This window comes from Hyperolius riggenbachi, chromosome 3 (assembly GCF_040937935.1).
Source record: "Hyperolius riggenbachi isolate aHypRig1 chromosome 3, aHypRig1.pri, whole genome shotgun sequence".
Classification (NCBI taxonomy): Eukaryota; Metazoa; Chordata; class Amphibia; order Anura; family Hyperoliidae; genus Hyperolius; species Hyperolius riggenbachi.
The window spans coordinates 162295673-162320642 of record NC_090648.1 but is presented as its reverse complement, the minus strand read 5'-3'; the positions used below and the strand labels follow the sequence as shown (position 1 = coordinate 162320642).

At 39.4% G+C, this 24970-nt stretch overlaps 1 protein-coding gene across 10 annotated transcripts in view; it reads left to right on the top strand.

The window, feature by feature from the left end:
* The window catches only part of NTRK3 (neurotrophic receptor tyrosine kinase 3), a 977566-nt gene extending 954641 nt beyond the window's left edge, over positions 1-22925 (top strand). For 9 of the 10 annotated variants that reach the window (XM_068275164.1, XM_068275165.1, XM_068275163.1 and 6 more), the window contains 2 exons: positions 18806-18964; positions 22336-22925. In XM_068275164.1, the coding sequence (XP_068131265.1) occupies positions 18806-18964; positions 22336-22521 (345 nt within the window). In that variant the 3' untranslated portion in view covers positions 22522-22925. The remainder of the gene's footprint in view (positions 1-18805; positions 18965-22335) is intronic. The other variant, XM_068275166.1, reaches the window with a different exon arrangement.
* The last annotated feature ends 2045 nt before the right edge of the window (positions 22926-24970 follow it).

The window sequence follows — 24970 nt, the reverse complement described above, 5'->3', positions numbered from 1 at the left end:
CTTCAGCAGGTAGAGAGTGATGCGATGGGCAGGAGTGATGAGAGCGTTGGGAATGCACGTCGGCGGTATGGTGAAATCTACACCCTGGCAGAAATAACAGCTTCCAAACAGGGCAAAGTTTTCAAACAATGCCGTGCGGAAGGATATTTGACTCCTCAACTCCAGGAGATGTTGGAGGTTTTGTATAAGATGGCACAGAGTTGCAACTCATAGGAAAAACACTGATTTGGTTCATTCAAATCTATGCCCTCCTCATCCCCTCCCGCTTAAAGAGGAACTTCAGCCTAAACAAACATACTGTCATTAAGTTACATTAGTTATGTTAATTAAAATAGATAGGGAATATAATCTCTTACCCACCCTGTTTTAAAAGAACAGGCAAATGTTTGATTTCATGATGGCAACCATCTTTTTGGTTGAAAGAAGGTGACAGGGAGACACCGTTCCAACTGTCCTGTGTGCTGATCACCCCTCCAAGTTGCTAGGCAACATGAATAACAACATAGGAAATCCCATCATGCTCTGCACAGCATCAGGGAAAAAAAGCCCAGGCTTTTTTTCTTTGATGGGTGGAGCTTAGCTAAAAATGCAGCTAAAAATGATGCTTTGGTAAGAAAAACAAACTTCTGATGCTGTGAAACTGTTAAAGAAACACCAAGCCTTTTCAGTTCTGCTGAGTAGATTTTTAGTCTGGAGGTTCACTTTAAGCACCTACAGCTGGAACCTCTTTTGCATCTCGCCCAGACCAGCTCTGATCCAAGCCCAGCCTTTCTATAGTTTATATATGAAGGATTATGGATTAGAAAAGATTGGCTGATAAAGTTGTCCATATGTGACATCAGCCTTTTCTATAATACTTGAGAGCACTCAATTGGTTAATGTTAGTGATTGAAAGTAAATGTACAAAGTTGCTGGGAAGAATGACCTCATGGTGAAATAATTAAAGGGACCCTGAACATAACTAAAAAAATGGAATATTAAACTTACTTGGGGCTTACGCCAGGACCCCTTAGTCTGTGAAGTCCCCCTTGGAGTCCTCTGGGCTTCCTCCATTCTCTTGCTGTTAGCTCCATTAGTTACGCAACCCAGCCAGGAGTTGTGCACTGGTCTTGCTCATGTGCCCATTTCCGTGAGCATTCAGCACATGCGTGGTCAATTCTTTCGAGAACCACACATGCGCAGAATGCTTCAGGGATGGGTGCGTGAGCAAGATGGGTGTGCAGACAGGCCACGCATACGCAGTTGTGAACAACTCCCAGCCGGGTAACTGACAGAGCCACCAGCAGGAGAATGGAGGGAGCCCAGTGGACGTTGAGAGACCTCATGGACTATAGGGGGCTGGAGGAAGTTTAGTATTGAATTTAGTTGAGTTCAGGGTCACTTTAAAGAAGATTCTTACAGAATTCCTTCTTAGGTAGAAATGAAGAATCGGTTGTGGAATCAATTCTGCAGAGTCCATCTGCCTAATATCTCGATGGAAGAACTCCATCCAGTGATAGGCCAGTGCTCAGTCCCAGACAGACTTCATCTTGCCCCCTGGACATATAAGGCAATATCTGCTTTTATTCACACAAGAAGTGGGAGGTATAAATGCAATTGTATTTGGGCAATCCAGTTGTTAAAGAAATCTGGAGCTTCAGTAGCCATCAATGTGATTTTCATTTTGTGTCTGCCTTTCTCTGGCCATTTTTAATACCTGTTGTAAAAAAAGGTTTTATTATACACTAAATAAAGCCCTGTAATAATCGGTTTAATTACATTACCTTGTTGCTCGATCTGTCTTTCTAATTATCTGACTTTTTTTACTTTAGGTTCACCGATCATTCTGCTATGTGTGCACTTAATTTCTATCAGGAGCATAAGAGGCATGCAGCCAATTAGTCTCTGCCGTTATGTATGCAATTGCTGTGGTGCACATCAGAAAGTGTGGCCATTAAATAAAATAACGCTGGGTGTTTAGCATACTGTTTTGAACGTCTAAGTGAACTGCAATGATCCCTGCCTGGAAAAAAATTGCCCAAGCATAGAACGTTTGTGAGCATTTTACTCCTCGCTATTGCAGAAACGTATTAATGGAATGATGCGCTGTAATCAAACAAAGGTTCAGGAGGTGGGGGGAGGAGGGGAGGTCCCATAAAAGGCGCTGGTCACAGATACTCAGAGACATATTTAGTGCTCCTTTATTAGTAAGATGAAATATATAGCTAAGAAGTCTGCTCTATGCAGACGGCATTCACATTAGTTACAGATGAATTTCATCACAGGTTCATATTTATGATTTAGCAAGCTTGAATGTCAAATTAAATTAGTGGCAAAATTAAGTCATAAGCATACCTGCCCTTGAGTTCAAGGATACGGAAAAATAAAAGTAAAACTATGTTGATACATGATGATGTCCTAATAGATGTTAACTATATATATATATATATATATATATATATATATATATATATATATATATATATATATAACTTATAATACTTTTAGTTAAAGTAAAATTCCCCCCCAAAATGTCTACTTTTAAGTTGGGATAGTGTGTGGAGGCGTATGACCTTAAACAGGCTTGTTTTGCTGTATGGAGGTCCATTACAAAGGTTTCCCTTTCTTCCTGTGACTTGTGACACAACAGGAAATGACTCCTTCTAATAAAAATAATAATAATTATATTGCAATTGTCTCTTGGGAGACTCAAAGCGTTTTAGAGTTGTAGTCACAGCTCTCTACTGGCAACCAAGATTAGAAAGCCTTGCTGTGAGAATCTGCTTAGCTGCCTGTGCAGACAGGCAGCTTTTTGATCACTGTTCAGGTCTGCATTCTGCAGGTATCTTTAAGAGAGATCTTTTGTCAGTTCTGCAGCTTGCTGCAGAGGAATTTGCATACGTTTATCATGGAAATTGCCTAGCCACATCCATTGTGGGCTTGTTCTATAAGTACTATGTGTTTCCCACAATGCTTGGCTGGCCATAAGGATTTAGTCCTGTGTAACACTCCTGGAGGAGTGTCAGCCTAACTCTCTGTTTGAAGATCAGCTTAGAGTAATTCCGGGAAAACTGCACTAGGCAGGTTTCCTTAGTGCAGTTAGGATTGCTTATCTGTTTGTTTGTTCTGTTGCGATTGTCCTGTCCCAGCGGTGGTCGACAGGAAATGGTTCTGATCTCTGTTCTTGGAGTATAGCTGGTGCAGCGGTTGCTACCAGCTATCTCTTCTGATCTGTCTCACTTGGATCGCACTAGCACCTTGCGCTAGCGCTGTGGATCCTTCTGTTCTGTCTCCTTGGATCGCACTAGCCACTTTCCGCTGGTGCTGTGGATCCTTCTGTTCTGCCTTCCTGGATCGCACTAGCGTCCTGCGCTGGTGCTGTGGATCCTTCTGATCTGCTACTCTGCCTGGATCGCACTCGCCTAGCGCTAGAGCTGTGGATCCTTCTGTTCTGCTACTCTGTACCTGGATCGCACTAGCATCTTGCACTAGCGCTGTGGATGCTTCTGTTCTGTCTTCCTGGATCGCGCTAGCCACTTTCGCTAGTGCTGTGGATCCTATCTCTCGCTTGTCCCTGTTTTCGTGTGTCTGTCTTGTCTGCTACGAACGCTCGGTGAGGTAACCGTTAAGCAAGCGCTCGCGTCCTCTGTTACATGTTTGTCTGTCAATGGTTAGTTAGGCGTGCTTGTCTCTATTGTGCTTATCACGTGGAGACCGTGCATGAACGCGTGCACTGTTGCGAATGAGTGCAGTGTTCGCGTTCAGTTAGCGTTTGTTATTTTCCGTATCTCCTTATTGTATGATTTGCTGTGCCTTTGCTATCCTCGTATTCTGTTCTGATCTGACTTGTGTCACTTTTGGCAATCGCCTTTCTTGCGGTTGCGTTTCTGTTTCGTATCTGCTGTTGTGTGTGCGCTGTCGCGGGGTGGCGACTAGATTGGCGCACACACATACAACCTGTCCCTTTGTTCGCTCTCATTCACAATCGCTTCTCTTGCGATTGCGTTCTGCGCTTCGTACGATTTCTGTCTGGCATTTGTGGAGGTACAGAGGATTAGTTCCTCTGCACTCCTCAGCGCCAACTGCTGACAGGAATTTCCCTCTACGGGTGCATAGCACCTTTTGCTGGGTTCCTGCAATTATACACTTGTGGAGGATTTCCGCCGTATCAGCGCACGCGTTGTGCGCTGATCACGGAGAAAGTTCCACAATCGTTACAGTATGACCAAAGATTCCTTACAGTTTTATGTACTGGTTTGAAATAGGATTTGAATTCTGGTCAAAGGCTCAAACCCTACATCAAAGGCAACATCTTTTGTCAGCTGGATAGGATAGCACACTGGTTAAAGCAGATCCTAGATGAAAAACTAACTTTAACAAGTAACTTGTCTATATACCTTATCTAAAGTTTAGATGGTTTACACAACAAATCTAGTTACAAACAGTTTCAATGGTTTATGATTATTTATTCCTTTGATACAATGAGGGCAGCCATGTTCTGTTTGTCACAGGCTGAGGGCTGGAGATGCTATCAGCTTGCCTGTGTGTAATGTGACAAATTCAGTCCCCTCTCCTCCTCCCTCCTCCCATCTGCCTCTGAAATCAATGGCTAGTAACCTCCTCCTCCTGCCCAGACTGAGATCACATAAGCCCTTGCTACAGTGTCAAGGCACAAAAGAAGTTGTGGGCGAGGCTTGTTTAGTTTATAGGGAATTAGAGTATTAAAACACAACAAAAAAAGTATTTGGCTTGAGGAATGCCCTATAAACTATATGAAAGGAACACAATTATGCAATGAGTAAAAGTGTATCTCGGATCCACTTTAAGGCCTTTATGCTTGAAACTAAATACTAAATACGCACAGTGTGGGTTAATAGTACCGTGCGCACATAGCACACAGTGTAGCTTGCACGTGTAACTGCTGCGCAACTGTGCAATGCGTTAAAAATGCAACTGACGTACTAAATCACCATGGCTGTTACTACAGAAATTAATAGTGGAGTACCGATGTGTAGAAATCAGAATTTCTGCAGAATCAGCATTTCAGACCATCCTTAAGGGTTTGGAGTACTGTAGATGTAAATTACAGAATTTAATTTTGGTTTTGGCTCTGCTCATAGTAACTTTAGTAGTAATTTTATAAAGAATTATACATTCCTATGTGAACTCTTAATTATAGCCAGGTGAGACCACTTTCACTTTCCTACAACAAACAATTCACTGCATTCTGAGAAGCAGGGGGATGAAAAGAGGGCCAGAAAATAGAGGACAGTATAACACATATACTGTACAGCATGTAAATAATGAAACTGAATTCTCTTCAATAACATCTGCCCAAAAAATGAGGCAAAAATGCCTGACTCCTGTTTTGGCGAAGTGGTACTTTGCATGACACTCTGGGGCAAAGACAATTCTGTATTAGGGTTAGGAGGGTTGGAATTTGAACTCCAGGTTGGTGTACTACTACTTACAGACGCAAGTGAGATACTGATAATATAATATTGGTAATACAATATTACCAACATATTTCCTATATGGCGTGCAGCAAACTCGACTTGCAACATTCCCCTAACCTATCCTCTCACACTATCTGCTTTAACCTTCTTAAAGAGACTCTGAAGCAAGGTTTCATTCTATCTTTTTACTTATATTCCTGTCAATGATCATAACAACTGCTAAACCGCCGCTATCCCATGGCAAAACGAGGGGTCTATACCCCCCAAATCCCCTCTGCTAGGTTCCGGGAGTGCTTCCTGAATGAGGCAGAGCTAATGGCTGTAGCTCTGCCTCTCAGCACGTCAATCCCGGCTAATCGCCGCCACTCCCCGCCCCTCTCAATCTTCCTTCAAAGAGAGGGGCGGGGGAGAGGCGGAGATCCGCGTGGCGATTGATGCGCATGGAGGCAGATCTAAAGTTGAAAGCTCTGCCTCCAGGAGCAGCAAAATCCACGACCAAGAAAGTCATGGATTTTGCAGGAGGATTTGGGGGTTATAGACCCTCGTTTTGCCACGGGATAGCGGCGGTTTAGCAGCTGTTATAGTCATTGATAGAGATGGCCCGAATGGTTTGCCCGCGAATGGTTCCAGGCGAACTTTAGGTGGTTCTTGTTCGCCGGTGAAGGCAAACTTTGTGGAAGTTCGATTCGCCCCCATAATGCTCCATGGAGCAGAACTTTGACCCTCTACATCACAGTCATCAGGCACATTGTCACCAATCAGACTGCACTCACTCCTGGAGCCCCACCCCTTCTTATAAAAGGCAAGGTTCTCCTGTCGTTTTACTCACTCGTCTCCCTAGCAGCGTCTGTCAGCAGCTGTCCCTTAACTAATTACTGTAGGCAGAGTTTAGTTAGGGTCTTGTAGATTTGTTCCTAGCTGATTGTTGTTCCTTATATTCCTCTCTCTCCCTCCTCACTCACTCCCGGAGGGAGGAGGGTCTTGTCTTCCAGGGAATTATAGTATTTCAAAAGCCAGCTTACATACCTTGGCTGGGAATTGAACCCAGGTCTGAGTGCGTGGTAGGTAGCTCAATTCACCACTATACCACCACCAACACTACATGCTGCAGCCAGCCTAGCATGTACCATTATGATATATCCAAGAGAAAATTGCTTAAGGATTTGTAGTATGTCAAAAGCTAACTCACATTGGCCAGGAATAGAACCCAGGCCTACCGCTCTGTAGGCTGCTATCCTAACCATTATACCACCAACAGCACACACTACAATGCTACATACTGAAGCCAGCCTAGCATGTACCATTATGATATAGCCAAGAGAAAATTGCTTAAGGATTTGTAGTATGTCAAAAGCTAACTCACATTGGCCAGGAATAGAACCCAGGTCTACAGCTCTGTAGGCTGCTATCCTAACCATTATACCACCAACACTACATGCTGAAACTTCTTGGAGCAGACTTACTTCCTCCCTCTAAAAGACACACATACATCCCCATAAAATCATTCAACTGCAACTGCATGCACAGTCTTTGTGGTACACAGTCTTTGTGGCACAATTGGTTAGCGTGTTTGGCTGTTAACTGAAAGGTTGGTGGTTCAAGCCCACCCAGGCATGGCCTTGCCTTTTGTGTTCAATAGTTGTCCGAAGAGAATCCCAGATGGCCATGTAGATTCATCTCTCTCTCTCTCTCTCTCTCTCTCTCTCTCTCTCTCTCTCTCTCTAGTAGGGATGGTCACCGCTTTCCGCGGAATTGTATTTTCCGGAATTTTGTGCGGAAATTGGTCATTCCATTCCGTTTGGTCAGAACAGAATTGCTTTTTCAATCCGGCGGAATTCCGAAATTGCCTGTGAAATTCTGCCGGTATCCGTTGATGGTTTTAAGCTGAAAATTCACTTCAATGGCATCAAGTCCTAGAGAGAGAGAGATAATTTTTCTCTTGTGTATATCACAATGGTACATGCTAGGCTGGCCTCAGCATGTAGCAATGTAGCGTGTTGTGTTGGTGATATAATGGTTAGGATAGCAGCCTACCACGCGGTAGGCCTCGGTTCGATTTCTGGCCAATGCGAGTTGGCTTTTGACATACTACAATTACCTAAGCAAGCTCATTTTTCTCTTGGATATATCATAATGGTACATGCTAGGCTGGCTTCAGCATGTAGTGTTGGTGGTGATATAGTGGTGAAGTGAGCTATCTACCACGCACTCAGACCTGGGTTCAATTCCCGGCCAAGGTATGTAAGCTGGCTTTTGAAATACTACAATTCCCTGGAAGACAAGACCCTCCTCCCTCTGGGAAGAGGGATTACACTTCCTGATGTTGTAAAGCAGTGTAGGCCTGCAATTGAACATTCAATGAGATTTCTGACCTTAAAACACTGCTTAGTATTAAATCCAGATTTTTTTTCTGGGACTTTTGATGTGTATTTTACTCAACCATGTCTTCCTCCAGGTATTAGACCCATTGAAACATCATTTCTATCATTTTTCTAGTCAGCAGAAATTTTTCAAAATTTTTAAGTTCGCCTCCCCATTGAAGTCTTTTGCGGTTCGCGAAAGTTCGCAATGAACCGAACCTTCCGCGAAAGTATGCGAACTGAAAATCGGAGGTTCAGAATCAGAATCTTTATTTTCGCCAAGCACGACAGGGTCGTGCCCGGAATTGGTCTTGGCACATACAGGATACAGGCAGGATAGGGTACACAGAATACATCAGAAAGGATCAACATTATATCAGACATTACATACAGAGAAAACATCCAAGCAAACAACACTCAATTTTCAACACTCAATTCGCAACATCTCTAGTCATTGACAGGAATACAAATTAAAAAATAGAATTTATCCTCACTTCAAAGTCTTTTTAAAGGGAACCTGAGGTGAGGGATATGAAGGCTGCCTTTTTTATTTCCTTGTAAACAATGCCAGTTGCCTAGCAGTCCTGCTGATTCTCTGGCATAAGTAATGTCTGAGTCAAAACCCTGGAACAAGCATATGGCTAATCCAGTAAAACATGAGTCAGCTGAGTCAGAGTACCTGATCTGCATATGCTTGTTCAGGGTCTATGACTAAAAGCATTTTAGACACAGTATCAGTAGGACTGCCAGGTAACTGGCATGGCATTGTTTAAAAGGAAATAAATATGGAAGCATCCTTATCACTCTTACCTCGGGTTCCCTTTAATAATATGCCTAATTCCTAACCCTTCTAACAATATTCCTAACACCAACTCTCCTACCAATGTTCCTAATAATAACCCTTATATCGATATGTTTACAACTCTACTGGTGCTTACATTTCTGGCTCCCAATGATCACAATGATCAACTCTGGCTCACCATGATCACGGGATTAGGAGCCAATGAAATCGAGTGAGTGGCCTGCAGCCACGCGAGAACAGCGGGACTGGCGTTAGCAGCGGGTCCGTGCAACATGGTAATTGAAATGCCCTATGCCCTGGCAGGAATAAGCAGCTATGAACAGGGCATATATTTCAATTACCAAGGCCCGGAAGCAGATATATATATATTTTTACAAATTGGTACAGTATATTTAGCTACACTTTTGTAGTGTGCACTTTTTATTTGATCTTTCAGTTTCAGATTCAGTATTTGCAGAAAAAACAAAAGAAAAAAACAAACAAACTCCTAGATAACATGGTGCATTTATCTGTATTACACAGCTATACATCACAAACCAGCCGATTAGAAATGTGAGTTCTTAGTGCAATGCATGACAGCTATCAACAAGGTGCCCGAAGGGTAATACAAAAGTCCATAAATAGAAATAGTAGTAATTTAAAAATTTTGTTTACTCCTTCGCTGGCATGTGAATTTGTTTGCCTTTTATTCTAAAATTAGTCTCAGAAATTTGAGATAAAAAAAACTTCAGTTATCAAACCAAGATGTGATTTGGAGAACAAAGAGAATCTGGAAGCTAGACAAGTAGAAAATGATAATATATAATAATTTAAGCTGGTTTATTGTTGCAGGAAATGAAAACAAATATTAACCTATGAATACTGGTAGGCAGTCCTATTGTGTGCAGCAATGCATACCGAATTCAATTTGTGCAGTTTTATCACAGAATCTTTATGAAAGGCTTCACAGATGTACGAAATTCCTTGAAGCAAATAACAATATCAGAACAAGACCTCATTGTTTTAATGCTTCATTTTAGAGCAATGAAGACTAATTTTATGATATCCCCCTTGTATCGAAGTATTTGCAAATCTCAAGTATTTAATTAGCCACACTATGCAAACATCTAACACATTAAACAAACAAGATCTTGAATCTTCCCCTTTGCTTCAGTAGGCAAATAATGAGCGAACATGTGGTGCCTGGCTCATTATAGCACACTGTTATCAATATAAGAGAGAAAAGGAGCTCATAAAAGCATTCAGACCATTTCAGAACAATATTCTTCTTGCCACAATGCTGTTATTAACTGCAGTCCAATTAATAGTTTCTAATACTATTATAATGCAGACGTATTACTCATAAACACACATGGTTCCAATTAACCGAGTTCCACAACATCCAGATTTTAATTAATGGAGGTGTCTTAATATCTGTTCCATAGGAGGCAACTAATTACAGCCGCAGGGCTATAATAATCATTGCTTATAACCTAAATTTACGGTGCAGACATTATTTAACAAAGAAAACATAGGACAAGCTAACAGTGCTTAAATGGGCATATAGTTACTTATATTTCTAACTGCATTTAACCTATCCACTGCATACCAGAGATGTTTGGAAAATTTCCACGGTAATGCAATTTCTGAGTTTCTGATAGGAAATCAGCCTTCTGCAGTGGTAATCAGATATCGAAAAACGGAACTACCCCATTACCGCATCTTTTTAATTTTAGCCCAATTACAGAACTTGGGAGGACTGGACCAATCAAAGAATGCAGAATTTTTTTCATGAAAATTGAATTGCCATGGTAATTTTAGACTAATCAAAAGACTGAGATACTGCTGTGTATTTCCAAGTCTTGGCCTAAAATGTTTGTGGTATTCCAATTTCCATTGTAAAATTCTGCATTCTCTAACTGGTCCAATATTTCCTTTCCAACGCAAAGTATTTGGTCTTTCAGAGAATGCAGAGTTTTAACATGGTAAACAAAATACCATGGATATTTTAGGCCATTGACAAGAGGCGGAAATACTCAATAGTAGCCATGTCTTGTGGTTGGTCTATAATTACCGTAGCAATCCAATTTTCGTGAAAAAAAATTGCATTTTCTGATTGGTCCAATAGTTTTGAATTTGAAGTATTTGGCCAATATGAGAATTCAGAAGTATTTAGCCAGCCAGTGGATTTGAAAGTGTAAAGCGGATACTATTGTGCATCTGCAAACTTTACTGATTTCCAAAATTAACAAATGCAAAATTGTCATGTGAAATGTCTTGTAAATTTGTTATTAATTTTGTTTTCAACTGTACTTAGGAGCTGTAATTTCTCAATTATGCGTACTTTTATGAAATTGCATAATTTACATTGAAGGCAGTACCGCTGACTTTAGAAGATAATATCAAAAGACCTTGTACTTTTTAAGAAAATTGATTTTAAAAGTAAAAATGTTTTTTAAACCCTGTAAAATGAATTTATGATGTGGTACACTTTAATATATACTAGTTCTGAGCTTTGTCCACACAATTTATACATATTAAGAGAACAGACAGTGTAGGGTGCCCCTCCCAAACCTCTTTGATTCCTTGTCACCCAGGGTATAGCCAGAATTTGGAACCCGGACCCTGTAGTGCTCTGCAACCTGAGCTCTACCAGCTCACATGGTTCACAATGAGGGGGGGGGGGGGCTCTGTAAGAGAGGGCTGGTGAAGCCTTCCCCATTTCCCCAGAGCCTTTGTCCACACCAAGGAGGCGGTGGGGATTTATGCCCAGCAGGGGGTTCATGGTGGAATCTGGGGTCCCCTTTAACAACGGGACAACCAGGTTCCCATCCACCCAGGTGAAAGTATCCATTTGTACAAAGAGATAAAAAAGCAAGAATGAGAAAAGTATTTTATTATTCTTGATTGACGATCCCTGAAGAACAGCACCACTTTCATTGCCACCGCTACTTGCTATACTGCAAGCCCTGGCAACTTGTATAGCAAGCCCTGACAAAGCATCTTTAAAAGTGTCACTGGGATTTCCCATTATTCTTTTAATAGATCAATGGCAATCCTCTCTAAGAGGAGTGTTCTCATCGGTCTATTAAAGAACCAATAGGGAGCCCCAGCATCAATTTTAATAATGCTTTGCTGGGACTTATTATACATTAGCTTAGCAAGCCCAGTCCCATGTGAGTGACACAGAATCACCTCCCTGCCCCCCACCTGTTGACACTAAAGCACCCTTTGCCGGCACACGCTGCCACCATGAATGCCTTCCCTGACATCTGCCACCATACTCTACATCTGCACTGATAACTCTGAAGCTCACTGTGTGCTGTACTCATGGGAGACCCTGGCAAATGCATCTTTGAATTTTCCACCGAGGCTTTACACTGGTTTTTACACTTACAGATAGGATCCCTTAACATGGAGGGAACCCATTGGTCAGTGTAAAAACCAAACGGATGTTTGTTTTAAAAGGCTACTTGAGTTGAGCCTGGTCACACAGAAAGCAATATTGTATTTTTTTTTTTACTGTAATAAAACCTATAAGAGTCTAAAAAAATCTAATTTGACCAATTTTTGCATTTTTCCTCATGCAAAATCTTATAATGAAGACATGTTTAAAGGACAGCCTGGTAGGTACAGTAAGTACTTATCATTCATGGGCTTTATCCATGATTAAGACAACACCTGCATGTTGTTTGAATGCGCTTGTCTGTGTGGGTTTACTCATGCTGATGAGTAAGCTGGTTCCCCTCATGTTAATCCTAGATTTTGGTAGGAGCATTAATTAGTGAGTACTTTTGATGGAGCATGAACAATGTGAATTGTGCAATAAACACTCTAAAGTGCTGTATACAATGTTGTGCTATAATAATACAGGAATTTAGCTTTAAATACATTTTAGGTGCCTTAATTTGGGAAAACCATATTTTAGCGAACACTTTCATCACAAAAGCAGAACACTTAAGGTGTCCATTAAAAATTACTAATTAATAATTAAGATTTTTTTTCAGCATAGTGTCACATGCAAAGTCATGCATTCACTTTGAAGCAAAACAATATTTTGATTTGTGTGACCACTATGTTTTCAGTTTACCTTGTGCTGGTTTAATTTCTACATGCTACAAGATTCTTGCAATACAATTCATTTTGTGTTGTTTTTAAGCTGTAGATTGTCTAGTCCCAGCCTTAGGGCTGACAAATGACTATAAGCCAGTAAATTGGGCAAAATTTTGTACCTCAACCTTTCTTTATTACACTGGGATCTTCTCCACAGTGTCAGCAATATTTTGTACATTACAAAATGTAATAAAACTTGAGAAATCGGAGAAAAGAAATGAACAGTCCAGGTGGAAGGATAATTTTTGTATTACATTACAAGGTTCATTAGTTCTCTGAGATTTGATGATGTTTTAAGCAGTTCCTTCATAGGAAAGTCTGACCAAAAATGATAATATTTTTAAGAGTCAAAAATGTTAATATTTTAAGTGTCAGGCCAATCACAGCTTGTTAAACTTAGAAATTTTACTATCTATGTTGGATATTAAACGTATCTTCTGTAGAAGAAAGACTAAGGTTACAGTTATAGTGAGAACAAAGTCAAAACTGAGGTTCTTTAAAGAGAACTACAAAAAGTATATAGAAACTGTTACATTCATTCCTTTCAAAAATGGCTGGCTATGACGATAACCTTTTAGCTTCAAACTTATCACAGTTACACATATCCAGTAGAACAAGCATACGGGCAGGGGAGTAAAACACCTGATCTAGAACCTTATTCTGGGACAATAATGAATAGAATATTATAAGAAGGGATTCACCACGCCGTCGCCATGCAGCCAAGCAACATTTTTTTTAAGGGAGTCAGCAATGACACCTTTCTCATTCATTTTCCATCAGGTTACTTTAAAAAATGGACTGAAGCAAAAACTTTGTTTTATTTGAAATAATTACTACTGTCACATTTTTGGTTTGCGAGCATAAATAGTTCCGGTAACATGCTTGTAATCCAAACCACTCTAAAATCAAAGTGAATTTACCAATAAGAATGAATGGAAACTCAGTTGATTCATTCCACAATCCAAAAACAGTTCTAGGAAAATAGTATAAATAAAAATGTAAACAAGACTTTCACTATATTTAACAGAATCATTGCCATCTGTTGGCTCACTTCAACTTTTTGTGTGTGTGTACGTGTGGCTTTAACAAGGACTTTATCCAGTGACAGTCACTTTTGGGAATTTCATGGAAATGTGACTTTGCACAGTGTATACACTCAGATTAAGAAGCACAATTCTGTAGCGCCAAAAGGAGAAGAACTATCATTTTTTTTGCTTTTATATTAAGATGATGCTTTTATATCAAGTCAAAATTTCGCAATTTTTTTTTACATGTATTGCAAAGTGCTCTTAAAGTTTACCAGAGATGAAAATAATTAAATATTTGATACTTTCTTGGGGCTTCCACCAGTCCCATAAGCTCGTTGGGAGGTCTGCGCATGCGCAGAAGACCCAGTCCGGACTGAGCTGTTACTGGGGCTGATCGTGGCTGAACGCCAGACCGCGAGAGGATGGCATTGGACTCAGATAAGCTTATGGGCCTGGAGGAAGGCATGGGTAAGTATCAGATCTTTAGTTATTTTCATCTCTGGTTCACTTTAAACCAAGTTACTCCCTATCGAAATTTCATTGTAGTCTATTTAGCAATCTCCTTGGAACAGAAAGCTAGGGGAAACTTCTAAGTTAAGATAGACACAGCAATATGAAACCTAGTAGGTGTTCCAATGCTTCCCCCTGCTACTAAAACATTATTTGGTAGATATGGCCCCACTGTTTCAAGAAGTAAAAATAAATCTTTCCAGGCAGAATCTAGGCAGTGGTAGAAATCAGAACCTCCATCTTTTCATATAAGGCTAAAATAAGAAGAGGAATGCCCTTATTCAATTCACTTTTTCTCCTAAGTTTTCACCTAGGTGAAATTTTCACACAGGAAAGAGGTATTTTAAGCCACTAGCAAGCAATTTTTTAGTTGCAGTAGGGTCTAAGTTACACAGTTTATTTATTAGTTGTAGTAGTTTACACCAGTAAAAAAACATGCAGGAGCAGGTATTGAAGTCAGAGAGATGAATGCAAGTCCTACCTGCAATCACACACAGTCATCTTAGGTTAGGCTAGAGGGGCAGTCTGCTTTTTTGGTATTTAAGACACTTATGGTGCCCAAGAGTTCCACTCTAGCTGGCCAGAGCTACTGACCAATCAGCGCTGAGGCTTGTTATGTCACTGTTGCCCATGTTGGAGCTGACACTTCAAGGGTGTTGTAGATCTCCTTAAAGAGACACTGAAGAACAAAAAAATAATTATATAATGAATTGGTTGTGTAGTATGGATAACTACTAGAACATTAGTAGCAAAGAAAATATTCTCATATTGTTATTTTCAGTTATATAGTTTTTTGTTTTTTTTTACAACATTGCATAATTCTCTAATATTTGCAGTTTACACATTACTCAGCAATCTAAATGATTTTATTGAGCAGGCTAGTGAACTTTTGAACTGTTCTCTGCAGAAAAAAAAAACAATACAGTGCCAGAAACTTGAGATAATAAGCTTCAGAAGACAGAGATCTCCGCGATTTTGCGGGCTCGTTTCCACTGTTGCGGTGCAGAATCGCCTGCATTCCACCGCGGACGAAATCGCATGCGGGTGCGATTCCACATGCGGTTTTGCCGTGATTTCGCATGCGATTCCGCATAGGTAAGGGTATGTGCGAATTTAACCATGTCACTGCCTGTGTAAATTAACATTATACCTATGTGAAATCGCATGCGACTTCGCGGCAAAAACCACATGCTCAACCCGCTTGCGGTTTCCCTATTAAAAGCATTAGCGGCGATTCGCGTGCAATCCTCTCGCACGCAAAATCTGACGGCTCTGCCGTGCAGATTTCTGCCGCACGAAAAAACGCTCCCGCAGCCGCCTAAGTGGAAACAGCCCCATCCACTTGCATTGCCTATGTGAATCTGCATGCGGACACCGCATGCAGATTCGCTATAGTGGAAATGAGCCCTGAAAATTGTGGCGCTCAATGGCTCTTTTGAATAGATAACTACCGGAGTTTCTTAACTGTTCCTGTACTGGAAACATTATTAGACTTGTGTCTCTGCTCCTAATGTTTTATTTATTAGCTGTACTACACATACAAATCATTATATCATATTTTTTTCACTTCAGTGAGTCTCTTAAAAAGGTCAATTTCCCAAGGAGGCGCTTGCAAAATGATAAAAATCTAAATTTGCACAAAAGGATAGGCTATTTAGCACTCAATAGTCAAAGAAATCTATATGTACCTCAATATATTCATGGATAATATTTAAAAAAGGGACATTTAAAAAGGAAAACTTTGTAAGGACTTTGTGTTTGCTACTTGCTGCTGGGCAGTTTGGTTTATTTAGCTGAAGCTCTTGTCTATATCTGCACATTTTCTGTAATTATTAAGTTTGTATATTTATTATTAAACCCCGTTTATTATGGGTTGTATGTAAAATATATATATATATATATATATATATATATATATATATATATATATATATATATATATATATATATATATATATATATATATATATTTGTGTTAGGTTTTTATTTCGGAAACTGTTTTCTTTCAGCTTTAATCTATAGATAGGAAAGTGTAGCACATCACAATGTCCTATCCCCCAGGGCATCCAAAATGAGTCCACCGGTTACAGTGAAGATGTGTAAGACACTGTTGTATTCCAAATGGCCTTTGAAATATACTGCATATAACAGCCAAGACAACCTCCAAATTAACATCTGCATGTCAGAGACAAGCTCTGTCTTTGCAATCTTTAATTTTAATATAACAGCTTTAATTGCAAGAAGTTCACACTTAATCTCTTAGCTGAGATGCAGGAAACATTGAAAGTGAGATGTACTTTTGCTATGAATGGAGATTTTCATGTAAGGACAACAAAAAAAATTATGTCACAGGTATGCCAGTCCTAAAAGAGCTTTGACATCATAAAATGAACGCTTCATAGAAGATTTCAATAGAGATGAGTGCAAGAGCCCCCTAAACCCCAAGTCTTATGCTTGAATACAAACAAAGCCAGGCAGAGGAAAAAAGTAACAGAGGTTACAATGACCAGACTTGATTCAAATCTAGTCAATCTCTTACCCATGATACACCTGACTGCTTTCTTACATAATACATAATACATAATACTCCATGAGCTGAGCAGCCATGCCCTGATTCCCTTTCCCAACACTCAACTGCCATTAGCTCTGTACTTTCACATATACTAACTGATTTTTTTATTAGTTTATTGATTTTTATACGTGGATCATTATTTATTTTTTATGTTGTTTTTGGTACACAACCAGTCATGACAAAATGGTGCATATAGCATAAGCCAATTTTATGTGTTTTATTCAACTGACATGGGCATTGATTCACAAAGGGCTGTGCGATTAAAAAAATCTGATAGTTTAAATACCGCATTTGGTATTTTAGACTTGTGTTTGGTAATTCATAAACATTTCCACAGGGGTGGTAGAAGTTTGGTAATTCACTGGCTTCAATTGACAAACCTTTGGTTCGGTAACAGCAGAGCAGTGTGGAGTTGTGTCTGTTTTGTTCCATGTGGTTCCATGCAGTGAGGGCACTACAATAGTAAGATGCCTCCCAAACATACCTTTGGTGCTTAGGTGATTTCCCCACTAGCTTCAAACAGGAACCTAAAGGGTTAAAAGTCTCAAGGGCTACAGGGAAAACCTGCGGATCAGCTTATTTCTGCGCGTAGCTCTGAGAGCCGAGCACCGAAACTGGGCGCCCCATAGCAGCAATGCTATGCTGTGTACGGGGCACGTAGAGGTAATTCAGGGCTTTGGTGGCTGCCAGACCCCGAATTACATCTCCCTCCAAGTTGCGATAACTCGGAGGGGGAATAGTTTTTAATGTCGCCTCACAGTTTAGCGGCAGCGGTGAGAGCCGTCATTCGGCTCTCACCGCGCCGAACTGAGCTGTGCTAAAACAATATGCACCCGGGAAACCTGTTTGATTACATTCTCTCTCTTCTCTGCTGCCTGGGGGGGTAGAAAAGCTTGACCCTCCCAAGATGACATTGCATCCTATCAGCATCCAATCAGCGGGACTTGCAGGAGACAAGGGATGTTTTTATTGGCTCTCTGTTCCTGTTTGTCATAGGTAATGCCTCTCTGCTTTTGTGAATCACAGCTCTGCACAGTCTCCACATTGTTTCCGACAGACCAGAGCTGCCGGTAATGTTTCTGGCCTTTACCGCAGTTCTAGTCTTTATGAATTGACATTTACTGACATGTGTTTAGGTATTTGCCCACAAGTCGGTAATTTACCTCACTGCTCGGTAATTTCAGCTTTCCATGCGGTAACAGCCTTTATGAATTGCCATTTTCCTAAGTGCTCAGTAAAGTCAGCTGTTTTTTGCATTACCTCGTGCAGTGATGCTTTATGAATCAAGGCCATAGTGTGAGTTGTGTGAGTTGTGCAAGTAGCACAGTAAGTAACATTACCTATAAAAGGCACACGTTGCTATTATAACGCGTGTTACTGTACAACGTGCACAGAGCCTATGAGGAAGCTCAACAGTCATCAGCAGCCTTACCACCACTCTCACTTTACCCCACAGTCAGACAAGATCGGGTAGGAACTGTATATATCTGTAATGCACGTTACCTGTGGTGATTTATAGCCGGATTTATTAAAGCTTCTTTTATAACACGTGGAATGCAAGTGCCGAACTGCTTCTGTCTATGATGACAATGTGCATTTCACTAGCAACGTGTGTGTTACTTTGATAACACACATTGCGGTACTTGCACAACACGTGCTTTGTCAGTTGGGTTAATACCAGTAAAATTGGCATACGGTGTTCCTGGCGGTAATAACTACAGTTCTTTTTTTACCACACATTTTTGAGAATTAATTAGTAAAAAGACCCTGTTATAAGGTGTTGACAGCGTGCCAGTTTTATAAAGATAATTTTTTTGTACAATTTTAAGAAGCAAAAATCAAAGGTAACCTAACATTTATTTTATTGTTTGCCGCCAGGTCTCAACTATCTATCTGTCAACTAAATAAAAGAATGCCATCATTTTGTACAGTAAATCTGATTGTTTTGAATGTTGTAAAATTGTTTTTCTGTGACATGTACACATATTTCCATATATGTTTTCCAGGTGGGAGGCCACACAATGCTGCCAATTCGTTGGATGCCACCAGAGAGTATTATGTACAGAAAGTTTACCACAGACAGTGATGTATGGAGCTTTGGAGTTATCCTTTGGGAGATCTTCACATATGGAAAACAGCCTTGGTTCCAGCTCTCAAACACAGAGGTATGCGTCACTATCATAAATACAGCATCACTTCAAGAGTACCTTGCATAAAAGAAAGAAAATGGCCTTTACGTACTATCAGGCTGTAAATCATATTAGATCATGTGATGTTTACTTACATTACCTGCTTCTGCTGTGTCTTCTGGTAATACCCATACTTTCTTCTACCAATATCATATTTATGTATATGGCAGATGCCTGTCTAAGCATGATGAATACTGCCATCTATGTATTTATTTATTTGTGGCTGTCCTGACCATTGCTGTAACTCATTGCTCATCTTTTACTTCTCGTTGTTGTTGTTGCACCTCCAGCTTTTCTGTGTCTTTCCTCAGCTTGCTTGAAGCATCTTGCCACCTTCACTGAAGCTAACATCCTCTGGGGCCTTGTTCATATGCATGCAGACTTCTTCTAAAATTTATTTCAGAGATAAAGTATCCACCTTCTTAAAGACCAATGTTCCGAAAATGGAACCTTGCTAGCTGCACATATATATAAACTGGTCACTTTATTAAGAACATTTGTTCAATTGCTAGTTAAAACATATAGCTAGTTGGCCAATCACATGGCATTAACTCAATGTAATTAGGCATCGAAACATGGCAAACAAAAGTTGTTCAAGTTTGAAAAGAGCATCAGAATTGGGAAGAAAGAGTACTTAGTAGACCTTGAGCGTGGCATGGTTGTTGGTCCCAGAAGGGCTGGTATGAGTATTTCAGAGACTGATGATCTACTGGGGTTTTTACACACAACCACAACAACAGGGTTAAGAGAATGGTCTGAAAAAAGAACATATCGAGTAAACATAATTTGTGTAGAAGAACATACATACTGGTTTTAAAAAGATTGAAAAGCGACAGTAGTTCAAATAACTAATAACCAAAGTATGCAGAAAATGATTCTGAACAAATTTTGAACATTGAAGCAGATGGACTACAGCAGCAGAAAATCAAATCGGGGGCAACTCCTGCTAGCTAGGAACAGAAAATTGAGGCAAAAATGTGCGCAGGCGTGGCAAATTTGGAAAAGAATTTCATGGTCTAAGTCTCAATTTCAACTGTGATATTTAGATAGTATGACCAAAATTTGGCATTAACAATATGAAAGCATACATTTATCCTGCCTTGTGTCCACAGTTCAGGCTGCTAGTGGTCTACCTGAATATTCTTGCTAACCATGTCCATCCCTTATGACCACGGTGTACCCATCTTCCTTCATTTTCAGCAGGTTAATGCACCATGTTACAAAGCTCATATCATCTCAAGCTGGTTTCTTGGACTGGGTTACATGTCCATTGTACTCCATTGACCTAGAATCACTAGATCTTAATCTAATAATACACCATTGGGATGTCATGGAATGGGAGATTTGCAGCTGACAAATCTGCACCAACTATCATTTTAATGGTGACCAAAACCTTTGAGGAATATTTTCAACACTTTGTCAAATCAAATCTAGGGTACAAAGAATGAAAGCATTTCTAAAGGCAAAAGGGGGTCCAACCCCGTACTAGCAAGGTGTAACTAATAAAGTGGCCAGTGAATATATGTCTACATGCAGCGTAGCTTCATTAGTGGGAGGCATTGTAAAGGGGGAGGCTTTACTACTTCCCATTGCAAGCCCTCACCATTTGCTGACAGGCATAGAAGGCTGGGAGAGTGAAGCTTCATACTCCCTATGTTTCTCTCTTTGCTTGTTATCAACCCTTACACCTATATTCGCCTTTTTTATGTGTGGAGAAATATTTGGTGCTAGTCACATTGCTTCTTCATCACCTCAGACATCTCCTGCTTTGCAGTGACTTGGTCGATAGATTGAGAAGACCACATCAAATAATGAGCAGGGCAATATGCGTCTCCAAACTGATTTCACATAAAATGAATCTCACACTGTCAACAGTGAATCAAGCATCTCCATTACCCACCCAATATAAGTCAGTAAACTTGTTTGTTAGAAATCACATAATGTTTTTCTCTTCAAGATTTTGATAGTCATTTTACTTATCTATTAATTTACTGTTTAACCCTAATATTTCATTAACCGTATTCCTCTACATGCATTCAATGGAAGATTTGCTGACAGAGCACACACTGCTGTCAAATTTGTGTCTCTGTGGAGAATTGTGATAAAGATTAATAAACCAAAGGATGTAAATATATACAGAGAACACTGTTTATCAATGGTTAAGTTTAAGTATATGTAATAGTATAGATAGATATATAAAAATAAATGGATAAAGAGGCAAAGAAATAAAAGGGATTAGAGAGATGGGGAAAAAATCAATGGCTGGATAGAAGAATAGATAGAAAAGTGAATATTTACTAGGTCACAGAAGTAGCTGTACATTTGCTCACTAGGGAAATTGATGTATTTCCAGCCCACCTAAACATCAAATTACTTTTGTCAGTACAGTCAACTGAAAGCCTTACCTTACAGAGCAAAGAACAAACAACAGCAATGTCTAGTCTGATTACATCTATTGTATGCTTCTTAACCAGTGCACAGCATCAGCTGAACTGGAGCAGTAGGAGCTGAGCTTTTAGTCATGCAAACAAGCAGGCTAGCTGCTGTGAAAGAGCACAGACTGTTGCCATACATTGCAGTCAGAGAAATTTGTTGTTCAAAAAATGAAGTTTAGAATTGAATGAATGAACTTCCCATGTTTGCCCTGGAATACTTCAACTCATAGCCAGTGAAGGTTCATAAATATTTTATTATTATTGTTCCCCAACTGAAGACACAAAACTAACATACAACACACAAGGGCTTATTTCCCTGTGTAAGGAAGTCATGAGCATAAGAAATTATACTACCCCCATGCCCACCAGCTATTGCAATTGTGATAGACTCAACAAAGATTGAGTATCTTTTTCAGTGTTGAGTGTAAATTACAATTTTAAACTTGTTTTAGGTGCTTATTTGGGTTAAGATTCCATTTCTCTCATTGACTTCAATGCATCTCAATCTTCTTAACCTTTTGGCAGTCCTGCCCAAGTTATCTCCTGTCATAACTTAGGATAGTGATACATCAGGTCTTCTCTTCCCTCATTGAGCAGTACTGTATGCTGAAATCATTTTCCTGTCCCTGATTGCATGTCATATCATGTGATCAGGACCCACACATAAAGTGATGCTCCATGGTGCGCTACTCTGAATTTAGGCTGGCAGGCTGGGGGAGGCAAAAAAGTATGTGGAGATGCAGCGTATACAGTAAAAAAAAAAAAAAACAGGGAGGGGACAGGCTAGCACCTTGCTTGTCAAATACGGGTCATGTAGCTTCAACCATGCCTACTGATACCATACCATTATTCATTGTATCAGACCGTAATGTTAATTCATTCATTTGTTACTGCATATTCTTTCTGTTTCAGGTAATTGAGTGCATCACACAAGGACGTGTATTAGAGAGACCGAGAGCGGCACCTAAGGAAGTATATGACATTATGCTGGGATGCTGGCAAAGAGAGCCTCAGCTGCGGTTAAACATCAAAGAAATTTGCAAGATTCTTCAAGCTCTAGGGAAAGCCACTCCAGTTTATTTGGACATCCTGGGCTAACTAAGGCCAATTTGTGAAATTGTTCAGACCCTTCTTGCCCTTTTCTTCATTATTCCTGTCTTTCCAAGAAAAAAAAAGTCTTCGTATTAAAAAAAAAAAAATTAAGAAAAAAACAAAACAAAAAAAGTGAAAAAAACTTAAGTGCCTGCAACATTTAACAACACAGTGATACATCTGTGAAAGCAGATTACTTGTTGTCAACACCTTCCACCAATACAACCAGTGAGGAAGACTCTGCTGTTACAGATTGAGTAAAAAATAAGATTCAGAAATTTAAGTCCCGCCACGGGATATGTAACCGTATTGCTTGCTCCGTTTCTACTTGTGTGCAAAGCTCGGTATTCAACTAAATGCATAAAGACAATCCTATTCAGAAACTCCACAGTGGCATCATGCCTTAATATGACGTCTCAGTCAGCGGAGCATTTAACCTTTGTTGTGTACAGGATGGTGGATTGCGGCAACCAAAAGTGTTGTCTCACTGAGACAAGTACAAAAGTTTGATGACTCGCATGCGTGCTCAAAGTGCGTCAAGATGGGGTGCCATAGGAAGAGCAATTCAGCCATTTTTTTTGAGAAAGCTGTACATTTACCTAATACAGTACTTACGAACAATTTTTATAATTTGTTAATTCCTACGTGTATAGGATTTCTGATTTCCAGAAAAGTAATTGGTACCTACGGGTAAAACAATATCTTTGTTTAAGTCAATTTAAGATTATTTTTTTTTTAATTATTGATTTGATTTTTTTTTTTTTTTACATTTCTAGGGTAATGGGATATGTGACCAGTATAAAGGAAACAATGTGATTTACTTTTTTAAAAGTAATTTTCAGTACATAGTACACTTAAGCAGTATTTTAGAAAGCATAATGCCTTTCTCACAAGTACGCAAACATGAAGATAAAGAAATGTCTAGTAAGGGATGGATAGGTTTTGTTATTGTCCTTCCTACTTGCTGTATTATGGGCTGTCTTTGTTTAAATGTAGTGTGTCTCAGGTCTGAATTACAGTTTTATGGGGAGTCAGGTTTTAGTGACTTCCTAGTCATTGTTAAATTCATAATTATATAAGTATCCTGATAATGCAATGACAGATTTATTTTCATAATTGAAACGATTTAGAGAAATAAAATTAAATGTTATTATTATTATTTATGTAAACAAAGAGGAGGGCATTTTAATGAGGGGTATATTAATGTCATGGTCCCATTTCTAATTTTATTTCTCCATATAAATCAAAGGCAAAAGCTAAACATCTAATTGATCAACATTAAAAATGCATGGCATTCACATAGATATATATGTAGCTCTTGGACATTTAGCCTTTAAAAAATATTGTGATCCATTTTATTTTTAGGTTTTTTTTTAATTTCTGTTTTGTTTTTTATTTCTAACCAAAACATTTATTATTTAATCCATTGACTTAACCAGAGACTTGAAAAGAGAACAAACTGGCTTAGAGATTACAGCTAAACTCATAAAGCTGTAAACTGAAATCATATTCCATAACCATACCAAATATATAAAAGGAGCAAAAGTGTCTGATTTTTAGCTGTGGAAAAGTATATAGCAGATGGAACGTCAGTAGTCTGAGTTGTGTTGGATTTGGTAGAAAGCAGCAATTCTTAGAATACATTCATTTGGAAATGCCTTGGAAATATCAAGCAGAATGGGTTATGCTGCAATAACTACAAATCTAACAATTCTTAGTGGATATACACATATATACAAATCTCTTTCTCAAGTTTGGAATTGTTAAAGGAGAACTGTTGCAACCTAACAGCGAGATGGTGATTTATAAAAAAAAGTTACTACATCAAGTTTTATCAAGCATGACCAATGCCTATAAGAGCAGCACTGTTATTGTGGTAAAATGCAAAGTCAGTGTACATGGCAAAGGTATGATTTCAAAAGGCACAATAATAGTAATCTCTTATTTAATTCTTTACACTGTCCAAAAGAGGCCTTCTCAAAAATCTTGAAATGCTGGATGGGAAATTGAACTAAAAGAGCTGCATAACTGCTGAAAGGAATAAAGGTTTTGTTGATATGGGATTGGAAGTGACATCTTTAACATGGGAACTGTGTATATGCTGTGATAAGCTTGTGAATCTATCAGACAACAAAGCCAAAGTCATTAAGAAGAGGTCAAGAGAGGCCACTGTTGTCTTTTCTTCACAAAATTGAGCAGTGATGGAGAGAATTAATGATAGTAATCCGAATTCGGAGTACCGAGGGAGAAAGGACAGCGTACCCCAAGCAAAGAGTGACAGAGGGCCACTTTGCAAACATTTTGTTGATTGCATAGTCACATCATCATCTACAAAAAAAGAACAATCAAAGTAAATGAATATGGATTCTGCATGGATTCTGGTAAAGAAGCAGAAACAGTAGAATAGGCCTTCAAATACCAGTTAAATGATCATCATATGGAATACTGTTGTGTT